The sequence below is a fragment of the Ailuropoda melanoleuca genome, chromosome 2 (assembly GCF_002007445.2).
Source record: "Ailuropoda melanoleuca isolate Jingjing chromosome 2, ASM200744v2, whole genome shotgun sequence".
Taxonomy (NCBI): Eukaryota; Metazoa; Chordata; class Mammalia; order Carnivora; family Ursidae; genus Ailuropoda; species Ailuropoda melanoleuca.
This window is the reverse complement of record NC_048219.1, coordinates 60,012,987-60,030,297: the sequence shown is the minus strand read 5'-3', so window position 1 is coordinate 60,030,297 and position 17,311 is coordinate 60,012,987. Positions and strand designations below refer to the sequence as shown.

Here is a 17,311-nt window from a genome sequence, read left to right as displayed (position 1 = left end):
TTGGCTGTAGCCTTTACCCCCAGAATTTCCAACTACCTGTCAGTGTTTGAACTTCTGGAGAAAAGGGAACCAGTCATCCTTCCCTAACTCCACCCATGTCTCCTCACAGCCCAGTGACTGCTGCAGAATAGAGCGAACCGTCCACTTGGAGGACTGTATATATGATTACATTGTCACTTCATTTTACTCTCGCTAGCAAACCATGGGTCATACCGCAGAGACCCTGAAAACAGCTATGACTTATGGCTGAGGATACAGGTAGAATTTCCAGAGCACAGATTGTCTTTACCTTGATTGGAACCAGGACTGGTGATAAACTATGAACATAGATTTGTAATTTAGCAAGGACAGAATTGGAAGTAAGACCAGCATGGGGATACCTAACATTTTAGCGCTTCCTGGGAGGGGCAGAATATGGATGCCTTTAATATAAACAGAGACCAGAGAGTTTATATTAACTGTCCCAAGGTTATACATCAGGTGAGTGGATAGTGAGGATCTGAATTCACTTTGGGTTCCAGGGCCTGTGTTGGAAGTGCAAGCCAGACCTAAACTGTGGTGGGCCTTGAAACATAGGTTGAGGTCTACAGACTATTACGAAGACAGCGAGAAGGTTTTGAGCAGAGGAGCCGTAAGATCAGAATTACACTTTGGAAAACCAGTCTAGCCATAGAGAAGAGGAGAAAGCAAGGCTGGAGGGACGAGCAGTTTGCGGGGAGACCATTAAGAGGGCTGTTGCCAATCGTTGTGCTTAGATGAGGTTTGCTCTCCAACACGTCAGGCCTGAGACGACAGGACGGAGGACATGCCCAGAAGGCAGCTGGAGGTGAGAGGCGGAGGGCAGCGGTAGCGGGGGGCACGGCCCCGGGAGTTGCTGTAGAAAGGCAGCAGGCATCACCCTGAAAGTCACGAGGTCACTGACGGCTCCCGTAAGGACCAGGGGGGGACAAAGGGCTGAGGGTGAAACTTGGAGATTTGGCATATTCAGAGGGAAGGAGAAAGGCAGGGAATTTTGAAGAAGACGGGAGGAACCGTCAGAGAGGTGCCGCCCAGAGCAAGGACTTGTAGCAAACAGGCTGACAAAATAATTGAACAGCAGACTCCAGCCTTCCTCTTGTGGAACTGTGCTGAGAGAATCTTTGATAAGCTGCCAGGGTGGAAGAGGTGAGTGAGGGGGTCCATAGCAGGAGGCCACGGAAGAACGGGGAAAGTTAAACTGCCCTGCGCTGGACTGAGGAATTTGAACTGGGGGTGGGGTGTGGAGCAGACAAGAGAGAGGGGCTGGGGAAAGGGAAAACAGGGGTGGAGGAGAGGTGGTGAAGCGGGGGTGGGAGGTGGAGGAAAAATTCGTGGACAGGCTGAGGGCTTTTATAAATATGAGGCTGGAAAGTGGCCTGCATGGCTCTCGTGAATGCTCTGTTCTCTCCCCAAACCTTCACTAGAGTCTCCCAGACACACCAAAGCCTGGTGTGTGTGTCGGGGGAAATCAAGGACCAGGGCAGACTCCTCTTTCAGGTCTGGAAGAGATCAAACACGTGGAACCGTGAGGGTGATGCGTGGAAGACATTCCACAGAAACAGAGGTTCAGAGCCAGTGGCCTGAAATCATGCACACACTGAAAATTTGTGGTTTGGAGAGGGCATGGGACTTCCAAAGGGCTTGGGATGGGGGTATAGCCAGTGTCATCTAAATCTTAACAGACGTTCAGACTCCAGCTGACCTCTGCGGTACAACCTTATGAGGGAAGATGTGCCATTAAAGTTATTTTTTCCAAATGAACTAAATACGTTGGTGGATTTTACAAGAGTGAGCATGAGCGAGGGGAGCCCGCAGTGAATGGTTTGAAGATGAGTAGGCTGGAGGGAGGACACTGAAGTTAAGGCAGCATGACACAGACTCGGTTCACAGGGGCCCCCACGGGGCAGGCTGCCCAGCTGCGAGTCATTAGTTTAAACTGTCTGCTGGAGAGCATCTCTGGGACTTTTCTGGTCCCTTTGCTTGTGAGTAATTGTTTCCTAGAAAACTTTTCCTAACCCCAAATGTTCCTCCTGAGCTGGAAGGACAGGAGCTAACAGAGAAGGTCGGAGAGAAGCAGGGGGTGGGCGACTGCCGAGCCCTGCTCCTGCAGGAGGTCAGGAGGCCAGGGAGGCTGCCGGAGAGGCAGGAGGGCGGGGGCTGGGCACCAGGCCTGGAGAAGAGCGGCGGCTGAGGGACCTGGCTGACGGGCCGCTCCAGCTCTCCCCACCTTTCAGCACAGACACTGATGAGACTTTTCCTCTGATTGCTGTAAGTCACAGACCAGGGCTGCGCATGCCCCGTGTACACGTGCATCTCTGAGCACTGCAGGAAATTCTGGCTGTCACTGGGAGAAACATACGACAAATAAAATTCATGAAAGCACCTCTCACTTACACCCTGTCAAAAGGTTGAAGATTTAACAAATTTTTTTTAAAGCTGTACATTTATTTTAATAAACTCTACCCCCAAGTAGGGCTCAAACTCAGGACCCCCAGATCAAGAGTCACATGATCGGCTGATGGAACCAGCCAGGTGCCCCCAAAGTTGATGATTTTTAAGATGCATTTCAATACAACGAAATGATGACTCTCTCGCAGTTATTTCGTAACAAATTCGGCCAGACTCTCCCATCTTGCCCAAAGAAATTAGAAACAAAGGAAAGGGGTGAGGGGACTATTAGCTGACTCAATTTTCTGATTTTCTGCAATAATCAGTGGATTTGCTGAGGGAGTGTGTAAAACGTCTCAGCTTTATTTGGCCTCTGTGGGTCCCGTATTTACTAGCTACAGTTGCTAGTGAACATTAGGGAGACCTGCTGCCTCTGGTTGAAGAGACTGGTGTGGACAGTGTAACATTGTAATTTCGCAGAGGCCACCATAGTTTCTCTTGTTCCAGCTGTTCTTACAAGGTGACACTGACACTCCTCCCATTGAAAGGTGGGGTTTGTATCTCCTCTCCCCTGCCGCTAACCTCAGGCAAGATTTACAATGGTTTCAACCAATAGAATATGGCAGAAGTGATGTCACAAAAGTGAGGTCATAAAAGGTGATACAGCATCCTTTCTGCCCTTTAGAATAGCCTCTTGGGAGCCGTAAGGGATTACAGAAGAGCTCTGATTACCCTGAAGCTGACATGCTGTGCTCCACTGAGGTTCAAGCTGACAGCCAGAATCAAATGCTGGATGTAGGAGTGAAGATGACTCCAGATGATACTAGCTCCCAGCCATTGAGTCTTCCCAACTGAGGTCCCAGACACTGTGGAGCAGAGAGAAGCTGTTTTTGCTATGCCCTCCAAATTCCATAGCCACAGAATCTGGGAGTGTAAGAAAATAGTTGTTTTAGCCTACTAGGTTTTGGGGTGGTTTGTTACATGGCAACAGTAATTGGAACAGATACGAAACCAGGAGCCCTATCTAGTCTCCGAGGCCCCCTGAGATACTTTGTCGGAGCGTTAGAGCTTCTTGGAACACTATTTGAAAACTCTGAGTTAACCAATCTTTAAGGGCTCCAAATTCTATCTTTCTAGTAAACCTGGAATGAAATAGTTTTATTAAGAAAGAGAAGTATCTTGCCTAGTGCTATGGATTGAATTGTGTCTCCCGTAGTGGCCAAGGACAGGCTGTCCCAAGATGGGCCACTTTGGCATGAAGATTATTTTGAGCTGAGGGCAATTGAGACCCTGCAGGCTCAAGAGAAACGTTTTGCCTCTACCTTAACTACATAGAAGAATCTAAATTGGGGTCTTTCCCAGAATAAGGTTATTAGCAGAGATAAATTTTATCTGACCTATCTATATGGTGGGGCAAACATCTAATCACCAAATATCTGCTCCTCTTCTTCTGTGAATTGCATTCCTTCCCTTTGAAGTTCCAGACCTCTGCCCTCTTCTCCTTAGTTCAAGATGACATAGAGATCTCATTTTTCCTGTTTTTAGAATTTCCAGTCCGTGTGGATTCCCCACAGATACACTATTAAAATTGATTTTCTCCTGTTAATCTGTCTCATAGCAATTTGATTCTAAGTCCAGCTTAGAGGGACCTTGAAGAGGACACAAATTCTTGCTCTCCAACACTCTCAAAATGATGAAGTCCTAACCTCCAGTACCTGTGAATGTGGCCTTATTTGAAAATAGGGTCTTGGGGCGCCTGGGTGGCACAGCAGTTAAGCGTCTGCCTTTGGCTCAGGGCGTGATCCTGGCGTTATGGGATCGAGCCCCACATCAGGCTCCTCCGCTATGAGCCTGCTTCTTCCTCTCCCACTCCCCCTGCTTGTGTTCCCTCTCTTGCTGGCTGTCTCTCTGTCAAATAAATAAATAAAATCTTAAAAAAAAAAGAAAATAGGGTATTTGCAGATTATCAAATTAAGATGAAATTATTAGGTGGGCCCTAACCCAATATGATGGAGGAGTTCTTATAAAAAGGTGAAGTTTCGAGGCACCTGGATGGCTCAGTTGGTTAAGTGTCTGCCTTCAGCTCAGGTCATGATCTCAGGGTCCTGGGATCGAGCCCTACATCAGGTTCCCTGCTCAGCGGGGAGTCTGTTTCTCCCTCTCCCTCTGCCCCTTCCTCCTGCTTGTGCTCTCTCTCTCTCTCAAATAAAGAAATAAATAAAATCTTTTTAAAAAGGGGGAGGCTTTGAACACAGAGATAGACCCACAGGGAGGATGCCAAATGAAGATGTAGGCAGAGATTGAGTGACGACCCATCTATAAGTCAGGGATTCCCAGAGATTGCTGACAAACCACCAAAAGACAGGAGAGTGGCGTGGAGCAGATTTTCTCTTACAGCCCTTGGATGCCACCGACCCTGCTGACACCTTGATCTAGCACTGTGAGACGATAAGTTTGTGGAAGCCACCCTGTGTGTGATAGTTATGGCAGCCCTGGGAAAATAACACAGCCCAGAACCAGTTTGGACGGGGATGATGGTCCTCATAGCCCCAAGGCTATCAGTTAATAGAGTTAGGCTGTCCAGATGTTAGAGTATGATTTTAGCAAAATCACTCCACAAAGACTATATGAAATCATAAAGGAATCCCAAGAACTGTTGCAATTATGAGTGAGGAAATATTATAATTTTTATATTAAAATCACTGCTGGAAGTTAATTATTTTTTTCTTAGACTATAAAGGAGACAAAACACAAAGAGTTACAGGCTGCCTCTTTTGTGTCACTATTCCCGAGAACTATATTACCTGACACTATTACTAAAAACTGAATAAACACTTTTTTAAATGGTGATGTCTAGATGTAACTTGAGTTGAAAAAAATTCCTTGAAAGATTCAAAATATAAAGCCCATTTTCTACTTGTTTGCAAACTTTCTAACAAGATTCCCTAAATCAAAATAATCAGCATGGTCAGTTTGGTTTATGTTTGGTAATAATACCTTTGCCTAATGCTGTGTCTTTATGTAAAATATTTAAACTTGGAAAATGCTGTCTCATCTATGGTATGCCTGATCATATAAATGTTTGTGCTTTGCTTTGTTCAAATATGAAATCTAAAGTATATAGCCTGTATTCAAAGATTTACACACAAAATTAGTACAGCCTCTCACTTTTTTCCTACTTGGATACTGAGGATAACATTCAAACTTACATTCCAAAATATGCAGGCCTGGGGCCATGTGAGTACCCTCACTGAGTCTAAAATTGTCGTGGTTTCCCTCTTATGTACTTCTGCACCCAAACAGAAGGGCTTATATCTCGCTAGCCTGAACAACTGACTTGATTTATTCAATGTCAGTGTTTATCTCAATATTGTGTATAAATGAAAGGACCGGAAGATGGGACATTGGAAGGTACCAGTGGACAGTCTTCTCTGTTTGTGCAAATTGCACTGAATCACCAGCTGTCTCCATTCTATTGCATTTCTCAGCTCATGTCTCCAAAATTTCTCGAGCTGCCACACAATCCTGTGTGAGGTTTTTTTTTTTTTTTTAAGATTTTATTTATTGATTTGTCAGAGAGAGAGCACAAGCAGGGAGAGGGGCAAAGGGAGAAGCAGACTCCCCGCTGAGCAGGGAGCCGGATGGGAGACTCGATCCCAGGACCCCAGGATCATGACCAGAGCAGAAGGCAGACGCTTCACCGACTGAGCCACCCAGGCGTCCCCCTGTGCAAGTTTCTGATGCACACATTCACAGGGCCTCTCACCACTCTCAGAATCCTTCCTTGTCTCGATAGACTTTCTCCCAAGGGCTATCAGTTGATTACCAGTAAAATGATGGAGGCACAAACGACTACAGAAAAATACGGTAAGTGGCAACGTAGCTTCAAAAGTTACCAATCACAATTTTCTTCTGTGTAAGTGGTATATGAGATTTTCCTGAAAAGGGCTTCCATAAGCCGGAGTGCGTGTGATGGAGGAGGGGAGGCTTCCTAGCTGAGCAGAACCGTTCTGATTCCTTCAAGCAGCCGCACTCATTATCGGAACACCGTGTGGTGAGAGCTGCGCTGGACAGCGATCGCATAATCAGATCTGGCAAAGGCACAGCCCTTGCCTCCAGACTACATATTCAAGCACTAATTACTCCAATAGAACTCCAGGGGCACCTGAGGTGGATGCGGCCGCACAGTGAATTAAGGAAGGAAATAATTAGTCACAATTGCAGAAACGAGCTAAACACGAAGTGAAAGAAGGCATGCGGCCCATTTCCTGCGGAGCCCAGAGAGCCTTCGCAAGGGCAGAAGCAACACCAGGAGAAATGCAAAAGGTCAACGTGACTTCTATAATCGAAGAAGGGACGAATCTCAACTTTAAATTACAAAAATGACTTTATTTAAGTTATTTTCTCTTCCTATGTACTACAATAGCCAAATAACATGAAGACATTTTATTGGGAATTTGCACGATGACAAATCAACCTTCAAGCATTTTCTTGACAGTCTTAGAGGTTTGACCAGCATTTGACACAATTTGACATAGACAGTGAGAGAAAACAAGTGGCAGGAAAAACAACAACAGAGTGAGCACATAAGGCATTGAATTTCAACCCCAGTAAAAATATTCATTCAAGAGGCAGAATCGGGTGGGAGAGGGAATAGTACTCAGCAGAGAGCAAATTTATAATTACATTAAAAACCATAAATAGGAACTGTTGTTTAACATGGCCAACAAGTTAAGTTGTACAAAGTATCTTTTTTCAAGGTGATAAAAAAAAAATTCCTTGGGGTCAGGAGGACACTCTTCCCTCCCCCAGCATGAACTTCAGGATATTACCTTTGTCAGTACATGGCTCTGGGAAGATGCAGTAAGAGGGGACACCGAGTTTGAAAGGCTGGTATGAAATTGTATTAGAAGCATGTCACCGAGACCTAAATCTGAAAAAATCAATGACAGGTCTGGTGGAGACTGTCCAAGTTTTCTTACAATGTGTCTGAATTGACAAGAAAAGACGAGACTCTGACAGACTCTTGAGGCATTCCCCTCCCTCGTAACTGAGCTGTTTTGTTCCCGTGTTTTGGTTACTTAAGGTTACTGCGGGACCCTACTGTGAGTTATTGAGATCCTACCAAGACGTGGACGGCTTGACTAGCATTACCACACTCAGAATTAATGGGAGAACACCAACTGAAATTATATGAAAATTTATCTTATCTATTCACTACTAAGTACCGCTGACCATTTTCATAAAGATGGATCATGAATGTTCACTATTTAAGTACATATAGCATTACTATTGATCAGATATTTGGTAGGAAATGAGAGAGTAGAATAAACTGCTTAAAAATGGACTTTTTTTAAATGATAGAATTAGAAAAATAAACAACAGCAAAACTCCTCTTGGGGGGAAATAGTAAGAAGAGATATAAAGAACGTGTCTTCTTTTTTCTCAATATCAGAAATCATAAGACAGCACATTGCAAGGACTTGGATCTTCCCCATCCCAAGTAGCCCAAGAAAGATGCCAGGTTGTTTAAGACGCTCTCTAAGGATGGCTTGAGAGGCAGATAAAGAGGCACCACTGAATAACGAAACACTCCTAGCAGGCATATCTTGCAAGCCTTTTTGCCAAACACGATGCCATGTAGACTGCTGGAACTCTTTACAGCAGCTCCGTGGGAAATGTAATGGCAGGGAAAAGGTGGGTGAACCGCAAGAAAAATCTGCAGTTGTTTCACTGTATCAAGAACATTTATGTTAAAAGTGCTGTGTTAAGAACAAACCAAAACAAAAGCCTAACACACAACTAGTTTTCTGAGGTGTGGTCTTCTTAGGGGAGTTCCACTGCGATACACTTCTATGCTTTGCTTCAACCAGACCACGTCCAGACAATGACCTGTTCTACACTTAACCAGTAAAACTGACCAGAAAGCATACCCAGCATGGGCTTCGACCAGCCACAGGCATTATGAGTACATATGGTGCTTTTAGATTTACAGAAGCAGTTTCTCAGGAATCCTATAGAGGTTGGAGAAATAGAGCTAGTTGTCCTTTTTTTAGCAAGAGCACTTGTAAAATACAGAAAGGGATTAGGTAAACACCTGTTTACACTGAGTTGATCCATTAAAGGACTTTAGAAAAATCAGCAGTTCATTTACCTGAGTTTCCCATTTAAAGGCTAAATGTAATTGAATGATTTTTGCTTATAAATGTGAACAAAAACAATATTAAAATGGGCCAGAGTCAGAAAATTGACACTCAAGATGAAGTCTGAGACTATTGAATTTTTATAAAATCTAATAGAAACATCTATGAACTTTCCTTCTCAGTTAAAGCATAAAGTCATAGAACAATACTGATTTACTGGATGTTATTTAGAACTTAGGTTAGGGGTCAGCCGGTGAAATCATTAAGCAAACAAATTAGGTCTTCTGGAATTGAGAGCAAATTATGACATGTTAAAAGTACTTACTAGTCACTTATGTCAGTTATGAACCCCACGTGAGATTATGATTTAACACCAGATAAAGACTTCAGCATAAATACGATTTTTAACCTGAATAGATCCCTTTTGAAGGGTGGTATAGAAAATAACTATAAATTTTATCCAGAAAAATAGTGCACCCAGTGTTTTACCAGTAGTTATCTAAGCTTACCTTTCAACAGGGTATTTTTGTCATGCTCAGCCATGGAGAATCTTCCAAGTCTTTTGTTTGCTTAAAATAAGAGGGCTGTATTTCTAAATACAACACATTGTTCATAAGCAGGATCCTAACCACATTCTGGAATTGAATATTTGCTCCTACAAGAAATATAGCCATGTTACTATTTTAACATATCATTTCCATTCTAGGTGGGAAATAAGTTATACAAAATCACCATTCAAACACTTGGACAAGAACAGAAACAATAAAGCATCCCGGACTGCATGATTTCATTATTAAACAAATGAAAAGCATCTCTTTCCTAAATCCTTCACTCCATGACACCTCCTAGCATCTCCAACATGAGTGAGGTACGTGTGTCTGCTGAGTAGTTGTGTTGAGTTCCAAAGCAGCACTGTACAAAATCACCAGGATCAAGGCGCAAAATTTAAAAGCAGCTATTTTGAAACCCCAAAAGCATCTTCCTATTTTCTTTCATTGTTAAGTCACAAAACTCTCTTAGGTCAGACTAGAGTTCTGACAACAGTCAGCGTGAATTTACTACATAAAACACAATTCCCATGATCAGCAATACTGGCCCTGGATCGAGGGCACAAATCGTGTTTTCATTTTCCTGAAGAATCAGTTACAGATTTTGCCCAAGATGCGTATACTATGTTGGTTTAAATACAAAGATAAATAAAAGCTCTGCTGACCATCAAGCAAAAATTATTTCTAAGTGACAGCCACTTAGCAATTTATTCACCCCTTAAAAAAAAAAAGTAACAGAACCATTTTAAGTGAGATGCTTATTTTAAGCCAAAAAACAGAAACAGTTCCTTGTGCTCGCGTCGCTCGCACCCGCAGCAGGGGCAGGAGTCCGGGAGCTCCACTTACGGACACGTGGGTTATTCTGTGTAACAGTCAGGATGTGAGGAGCTGGCTGCCCTACGCTGCCCGAAGCAACCCGGGCACCTGACTAGAGTGCCAGCTCTCTCAGAGACGGCTTCAGCAGGGCATTTTTTTTTTCTGTCTGATGTACCCACATATCAAGATATCAAAGGTTATTACATTACTTAAAAACCAGGCTTCTGATTCTGATTTTTAAATTTAATTACCTGTTTTAATTAAAATATATCTAGCTTCTCTGAGGTTGCTCACCAGTACTGCATAGCAATATTAAGATGAAGGGTGGGGGGAGGAGAGCCTCTGTATTTTGTTTTTAAACGATATTTTTGAAATGTTGGTGAGAACGCAAATCAGTCAGATGATACATGACCAATTCAGACCGGCCAACCATGGGAGATTATTGATTTCACTCACTTACAAAATCCTAGCCTAACAATCACATTGACTGTCAGGTAAATGAAATAACACAATTCAGGGTTCTGTTGGAGACGAGGAGAAATTTTGAAAGCAGTGGTCTGTGGCAATGCACTTATGTGAATTTACACTCCAGAGAAGAGTCTTCCGTAGGACGAAGGACTTTGCCAACGCAGAAGGCAGCTGGTATTACAAGGACTAGCGCAGACTCCTTGGTACAGACAGAGTAAAAACAAAAGTAAGGACCCTGGACAGGTGTAAACAAGCAAAAAATGACCTTTGCAAAATATCTATTTAAAAAATACCAAAAAGCATGCAACTTAAAATTCCCTCCCTTTCACAAGAATGAAATGAAAAAACAAAACAAAAAAAAAACCAGACGGAACCACCTGTTTCTGTCAGTAGAAAACAATAATAGGTACATTAGGTTCCAGGACAAATAAAACTTTAAAATATTAATAGTGAAAAAATACAATTAAATTTTTATTAAAAAATACATACTCCTTACTCAATCTTTGTGTACATTTTGTTTTGTGTGAAAAAGAAAAAAAATAAAAATAAAATAGGAAAGGCATTAAGACTACCTAATTATTTATACTGTATTTGGTAGAAGCACGTCTCAGTCAGGCTTTAAAGAAAAATAAGTTATTCTGCTTTCATTTGCTCCCGGACATCAGAAGGCAGAGTTTCAAACAGAGCATCTTCCACAACTAACCCGGCTCGCTTCAGGGCCCGACAGTCACCCAGTTCGGGAGGGAGGATTTCAAAGTGATTGCCTTTAATGTCTAAGTAGGAAAGAAATAATAAATTTCCAATTTTCGGTGAAAGTACTGAGAGGCTGTTTTTCCCAATCTTCAGCGTTTTAAGCTTCTTGCAGAAGTAGAGTTCGTCTGGAAGGCTCTCCACTTTGTTACAAGTGATGGAAAAGTACTGTAAACTCTGTAGCACTCCGACTTCAGGCGGGATGAACCGGATGTCATTGTAGGACAAGTCCAAGTATCGGATTTTGTTGCACAGGAAGAGGTGGGACGGCAGCACCTCTATTTTGTTGTGACTGAAGGCCAGGCGCTCCAGGCTGGTGAGCTTCTTTATGTGCTCGGGGATGTAGGTGATGCTGTTGTGCCACAGTTTCAGCACCGTCAGCTTTCTCAAGTGCTGGAAGCTAACGATTTCCTCGATGGATTTCAGATTATTTTCCTTGAGGTCCAGTTCCTGGAGGCTGAGCAGACTGAACACGGCATGGGGGATGCGCTCCAGGTCGCAGTGGACCAGCTCCAGCTCCGTCAGATTGGTCATCTTCTTTAAATTGTTCAGCATCACCAGCTTGGTGCCGTCGTTGTGGACGCACATCTTCTGCAGGTGGCTGGAGACGTCCACCACCGCCTGAGGGATTTTGGAAACGTTGCTTTTGATAGAGAGGATTTTAAGGCTTTTGAGATCCCGCAGAGACTCGAGAGTGACATTTTTGGAAATGTCATGACTTAGAGAGCCAACCAGGTAGAGCTCTTCCAGATTCCGGAGCCCGTACATCCAGGGGGGCAGCTCCCTCATATCATCAAACTTGACGCTCAAGACCTTGAGGTTTTCCTTCAGGAAAGAGAGCGCCGCACTGTGGATTTTGACTGAGCACTGGTGTAGCGAGAGCTCTTGGAGATTGTCCAGCTGCGCGATGGTGGCGGGGATCATTACGTTCTTGATGATTTCCAGTTTGAGAGACTGCAACTCTGTGATCTCAAAGACTGTGTCCGGAAGGCCAGAGAGCATGATAAGAGGCAATTCCAGCCGGTTATGGGCATTCGTTTGTAGCTTCTGCCTCAGTTTATCGGGAGTCCACTCGTTATTTAAGTTGAGCTGCTTTAATTTGTTCTCGCTGACTTCAGATAGGAACACTGCAAATCTCTTGGAGTACAGTGGGTCGTACTGATCTATCATATGAAGCATAAAAGCAAAGTCATTTTTCACATCCGGAATATCGTCAATTCCAGTCTCCTGCCGGACATACTCGAAAGAGTATTCCCGTAGAGAACGGTAGAACAGCCAGTATAAGGTGTAAAGGCACGTCAGTCCGTAGATGCTTACAAAACACAGGTAGCAAAAGGACAGTTTTGAGAACAAATGTGCCATGGTGTGATTACAAGAAAAGTTTTTATATCCGGTCATGTCCTGAATGTCGACGTTACAGTCCACGGTGAACTGAACTTTGGAAACCAGGGCGCTATTATAGGCGATGATGATCAGGAATTTTATGACCTTAAGCACAGTCTGGCGAACATACATGGCATACAGGATGTCACCTTCTTCGACGTGCAGCCTGAACTTCTTCACCTTCTCAAATAAGGCCTTCGCTTGCTCCCCTTCCTTCTTATCCAGGGCTCCGGCAGTGGACTTGTCAACCACGAACTTCTCGGGAATGGACTTTAAAGACTGAGAGTTGACCAGGCTGCCTTCCGGACCCGACTGGATGGTGTTGGACCTGCTCATGTTGTTCTTCCTGTTGTCCTTTTCCTCGGAATCCTCCCCAGACACCTCCGATAAAGCCCGTGTGGTCCAAGGAGAGTCAAAACACTTCCCCAGGATGGAGATGAAATGTTCTATCTTGGAGCTGGAGCCAGGGAACTTGAACCAGAAGTTGCTGCAGAGCATGAAGACCAGGGTGTGGATGAGGACCAGGTAAGGGAAATACTTGGCATACCAGTGGAGGGCCCGCTCATAGCACATCTGGTTTATGAAGCTGTACTGCTGGAGATCCAGATCTGTCTTTAGTCCTTTCATTTCCACAGTGGCAGGGTTGGTAGGAGACGGTTTGGGGGGAGGCAGCGGGGTGGTGCTGGCCACTGCTTGGGAGACATTGGACACGGAAGAGTGATTCTGAGAAGGCTGGACTCTTTTCGGAAGGCAGATGATCTTGTCTTGCATGACCTGGAACACAGAAGTAATATTTTCAAATTATATTATTCAAAGAGCTCTGATAATGTCATTAGTGTGAAGAAAGCAGCAATAACATCCAATAAATGTCCATTTCCTTTGCCTGGAGAATACAACGTTCGATTCCGGCACCAGGATTTCATTCCCTGCCCACGTGCTGGGAAAATGAAATATTTGACTTTGCTCATCATGTGTAAGTTATGACATAAAACACAGCAGTTGTCTTAGGTCACAGAAGAACTCACAACAAAATAAGTATTTAAAGAACATTCGTGTATTTTAAAATTTTGCATTTCTTCTCTCCCTGGAGCCTGGAGAATCAGTCATTGGTCTGGGAAGTACATCCTCTTATCAGACTCAATCTTGAACTGGATGGCTCCCCAGATTAGATGGACTTGTGTATGAGAATTAACAGGATTGGCAGGAGGAAATGTGGAAGAAATTCCTGTCTTTATCATTTGCCCTTTACTTTCTACCCATATCCTGGAATGCATGCATAGATGAATGCAAATGGCCTTCATACAATGGGAATTCACTAAGCTTTTATAAAAACCATTTCATCTCTCTGCAGAGAAATATGAAAGAATCAGAAGCTCTTCACACTAAAATCGTTAGGTTTAAACTTGCTGGCTTTTCACACAAAATATTACATTGAAAACTTTTATCCCTCTACCAATACCGCAATTTGTTGAAAAAAAAAAAGTAAGTCCAAAGAATGTCCAGTAGTCTCCTAACATTGCAATTTGGGTAAGGAAGAGGGCATCCTTTTTGCAGATGAGGGAGTATGAGACCGAATACTCCTGGAATCAACCTGGAGGAACTGTCCCCAGGAACAATAAGCAAACAGTCTGGAGGAAGAATAATAACCAAGGAATTGACAGCAATAATGTGAGATTAATAATGCAGGGAAAATCTATTTATACCTTAAAAATGTCAAATGGCTGGAAACCCATAGCTTTCAGTGATTCTGCAACAGCAAAATGTTTAGTAATTTTGGTAACAAACAACAGAGTTCCTTCCATTGATTATAGAGGCAGAAACTGAATCCATTGTCAAGTGGGTGCTGTGGCATGGGAATGTGACCACAAGTTGGTGACATGGGGGACACCGCCCCCCAGACAGAAGTACAAGGTCTGACAATGGAGTGGGGCACCCAACATTTAGCAGAGTGTCCAAGACAAAGGAGACCACCCGCATGTATTTGCTGAGAAAGTGGATGAGTCCCAAACTGACACGAGTATTTCCAGTTCGGAGCTGCGTATGTCTGCATGCGGCCCTCAACTCTTCCAGGGAAGAAGGTAAGGATGGCAATTCTAGTGCTGATGGCAGAAAACTTCTGTGTTTAATATGCCACTGACTCTGTTCTAAAAATGTCACCGGTATTCATTGTCACCAGGATCCGATGAGGCAGGTAGTCTTATTATTTCCATTTCACAGATGAGGAGACCAAGGCACAGAAAGGTTAAGTTACTTGCTACTATCATCCTGCTCAGGCCACCTGGACCCAGAGCCCACATTCTTATTTCATTTTACTGCATTTCTAGAATTAAACCAAAAAGATCCCAATCTGACTTTATCATAACAAATTACCTTATGCAAATTTTGTCGCAGGAAAAGAGCTTATTTCTTCAAAACCCTATTCAGGTAACAGTGAAAGAATGAGGTTAAGGGGAAGAGAAGAAGTCTCATTACAAGAGTTAGAAAAGCTCTGTCCTGGAAGATGAAGCGGGGAGCAATTATTTACTATGTCAAATAGGAGAAGCAAAGAAGAAATCACACACGTGACTGCATTTCTAGAATTTGGTGGCTACAGAGGTGTGAGAACTGAGCAGTGGTCTTCAAGCATTTCTATCACTTACCTATGTCAGAGAAAAAATGTTGACCATGCCCACTCAGTATGTCTATTCATAATTACATCCATAAAGTCCTGTCGATCCATATGTGAAATATTAGAAAAGCTTAATTCCTTTCCCTTGAAGCTTAAAATAAATACAGGCATACCGTGAAGATATCGCAGGTTCAGTTCCAGACCACCACAATAAGGCACTTATTGCAACACAGCTAGTCAAATGAATTTTTTGGTTTACCAGTGCATAGAAAAGTCACGTTTACACTGCACTATCGTCTATTAAAGGGTTACGTCAAAAAAAAAATGCCCACTGTCATCTGAGCTTTCAGCAAGTCAAAATCACTGGTCACAGATCATCATAGCAAATATAATAATAATGAAGAAGTTTGAAACATTGCAAGAATTACCAAAATGTGACACTGAGACATGAAACAAGGAAATAGACCTGCTCACACAGGGTTGCCACAAATCTTCCATTTGTGAAAAACACAGTATCTGCAAAGTGCAATAAAATGAGGAGCACCTGTCTAAATAAAAGTTTTCATTTTTATCTCACATCTCAATGCAGCACCCTTTGCATTTCTGGGGGGTCAAGCACTCTACCTTGGAAACCCCTGGAATAGAAAATAGCAGGAGGAAGTCTAGACAAATGCCAGATTACCCTTAAGGAATACGGAAGAGAGACAAATAAGCAATTCAGTGTTTGGGGTCATGTTCTGGATGTGCTCCCATTCGTGGTCTTGTTTAACACTCCAACAGTCTGTGAAGTAAGCAGAAGGTAGGGACAAGAGATGAACAGGGAAAGTGAGTGTGTCCCTGAGTACCTTCCCCAAGAGTGACACCTTGGAGCTAGTGTGTTAATACGGCATTGTTAGTGTCATGAGGAAAACACGGAAGCCTTGGTTTGTGAAAACAAGATCAGTTAGAAGATAACGAGGCAGGTACCTTCTTAAAGTGCTAACTCCTTGCCAAGCAACCAGGCAGCCCCCATTCCTGGCCCCCTGCCCAGCACTTCCCCAGGCTTGTTCCTGATGGTGGAGGATGACAGACCTCTGGAGCTTGCTTGCACAGGGTTTCAGGATATCCATTGCACAAGGGCGCCAAGCAAAGGGGGCAAGCAAGGGTGGGCTGAAATTCTGCTGTGCCCCTCAGCGGGATGGAAGCACCATCCTCTTGGGGTTCTCTATGGTCACAAGGGGGGGCTACCTTTTTATATTCTGCACAAAGGTACCTGATTGGGTAGCATCGGCCATGCTAGGAAGTCAGGTCATATTCTCCCCATTCTACAGAAGAAAAAACCAACTCAGGCTCAGAGAATGGCAGTACTTGTCCAAGTTCACATAGCAGGAATTTAAACTTGTCTTCTGTTTACAGCCTAGTGTTCTACCCCTCCACGTGTCTTCTCATCTCACCAAGCGTCTGCTGGGAGGGCTTCATAGAGAACAGCCCAGCGTAGTGCAGGGAGACAGAGCTCATCTCCCCAAGTTCCTCTCAGTCTTCTGATGCTGGATTTCTCTTTCAATCTTCACAAAGACAGAATTTTCAAAATGTGCCTACTTAAATCCCAGGAGGGGAAGGACGGTGATCTATTTTCCAGCAGCTGTTAACTATTCAGAAGTGAGCACAGAGTAGAAAAAATACTAGAATTCAGAGGCTAAGGACAATAGCTGCTCCTGCAGCTGAAAGAACATTTCATAAGAAGACTCCAGCAGAGATGCAGCTCAGGGCAGAATTCTCCAAAAATGTGACGGCAGGTTGCCTAATTCAGGACTATGAGAAGGAACAGGGCAGGTTCAGGAGTCCAACAGCAAGAGTTGGAGGATTTAAACAGTAAAATGGCCTCAGGACAGAGGACGGAAGTTGCCTCCGCCATGTTAAAGACTCACAGTATTTCTGAAAATGGCAGCATTGAGAAGAACTGGGAGAAGGATCTGCATTTTTGAAGGTACGGTAAAAAAGGGAAAGACAGACAAAAGTAAGGCAGCCAGGCTTCCTGAAACAGCAGCCGCAACCACAACAACAAACGGCACAGGGTGCTCTGTGATATCTTTGTAAAAAACAGCAGCTTGTAAGAACTTGAAATTCTTTGTTTCCTCTTTCCTGCTTTTTGGAGAAATCTGTTAATTCAACCTAGATACCTCACTTCTATTTACCTTTAGCCAATCATT

General features: G+C 43.6%; 1 protein-coding gene across 2 annotated transcripts in view; it reads right to left on the bottom strand.

The window, feature by feature from the left end:
* Positions 1-6,774: 6,774 nt before the first annotated feature.
* The window catches only part of LRRC8C (leucine rich repeat containing 8 VRAC subunit C), an 80,625-nt gene continuing 70,088 nt past the window's right edge, over positions 6,775-17,311 (bottom strand). For both annotated transcript variants that reach the window (XM_034653852.1, XM_034653853.1), the window contains one exon: positions 6,775-13,288. In XM_034653852.1, the coding sequence (XP_034509743.1) occupies positions 11,015-13,288 (2,274 nt within the window). In that variant the 3' untranslated portion in view covers positions 6,775-11,014. The remainder of the gene's footprint in view (positions 13,289-17,311) is intronic.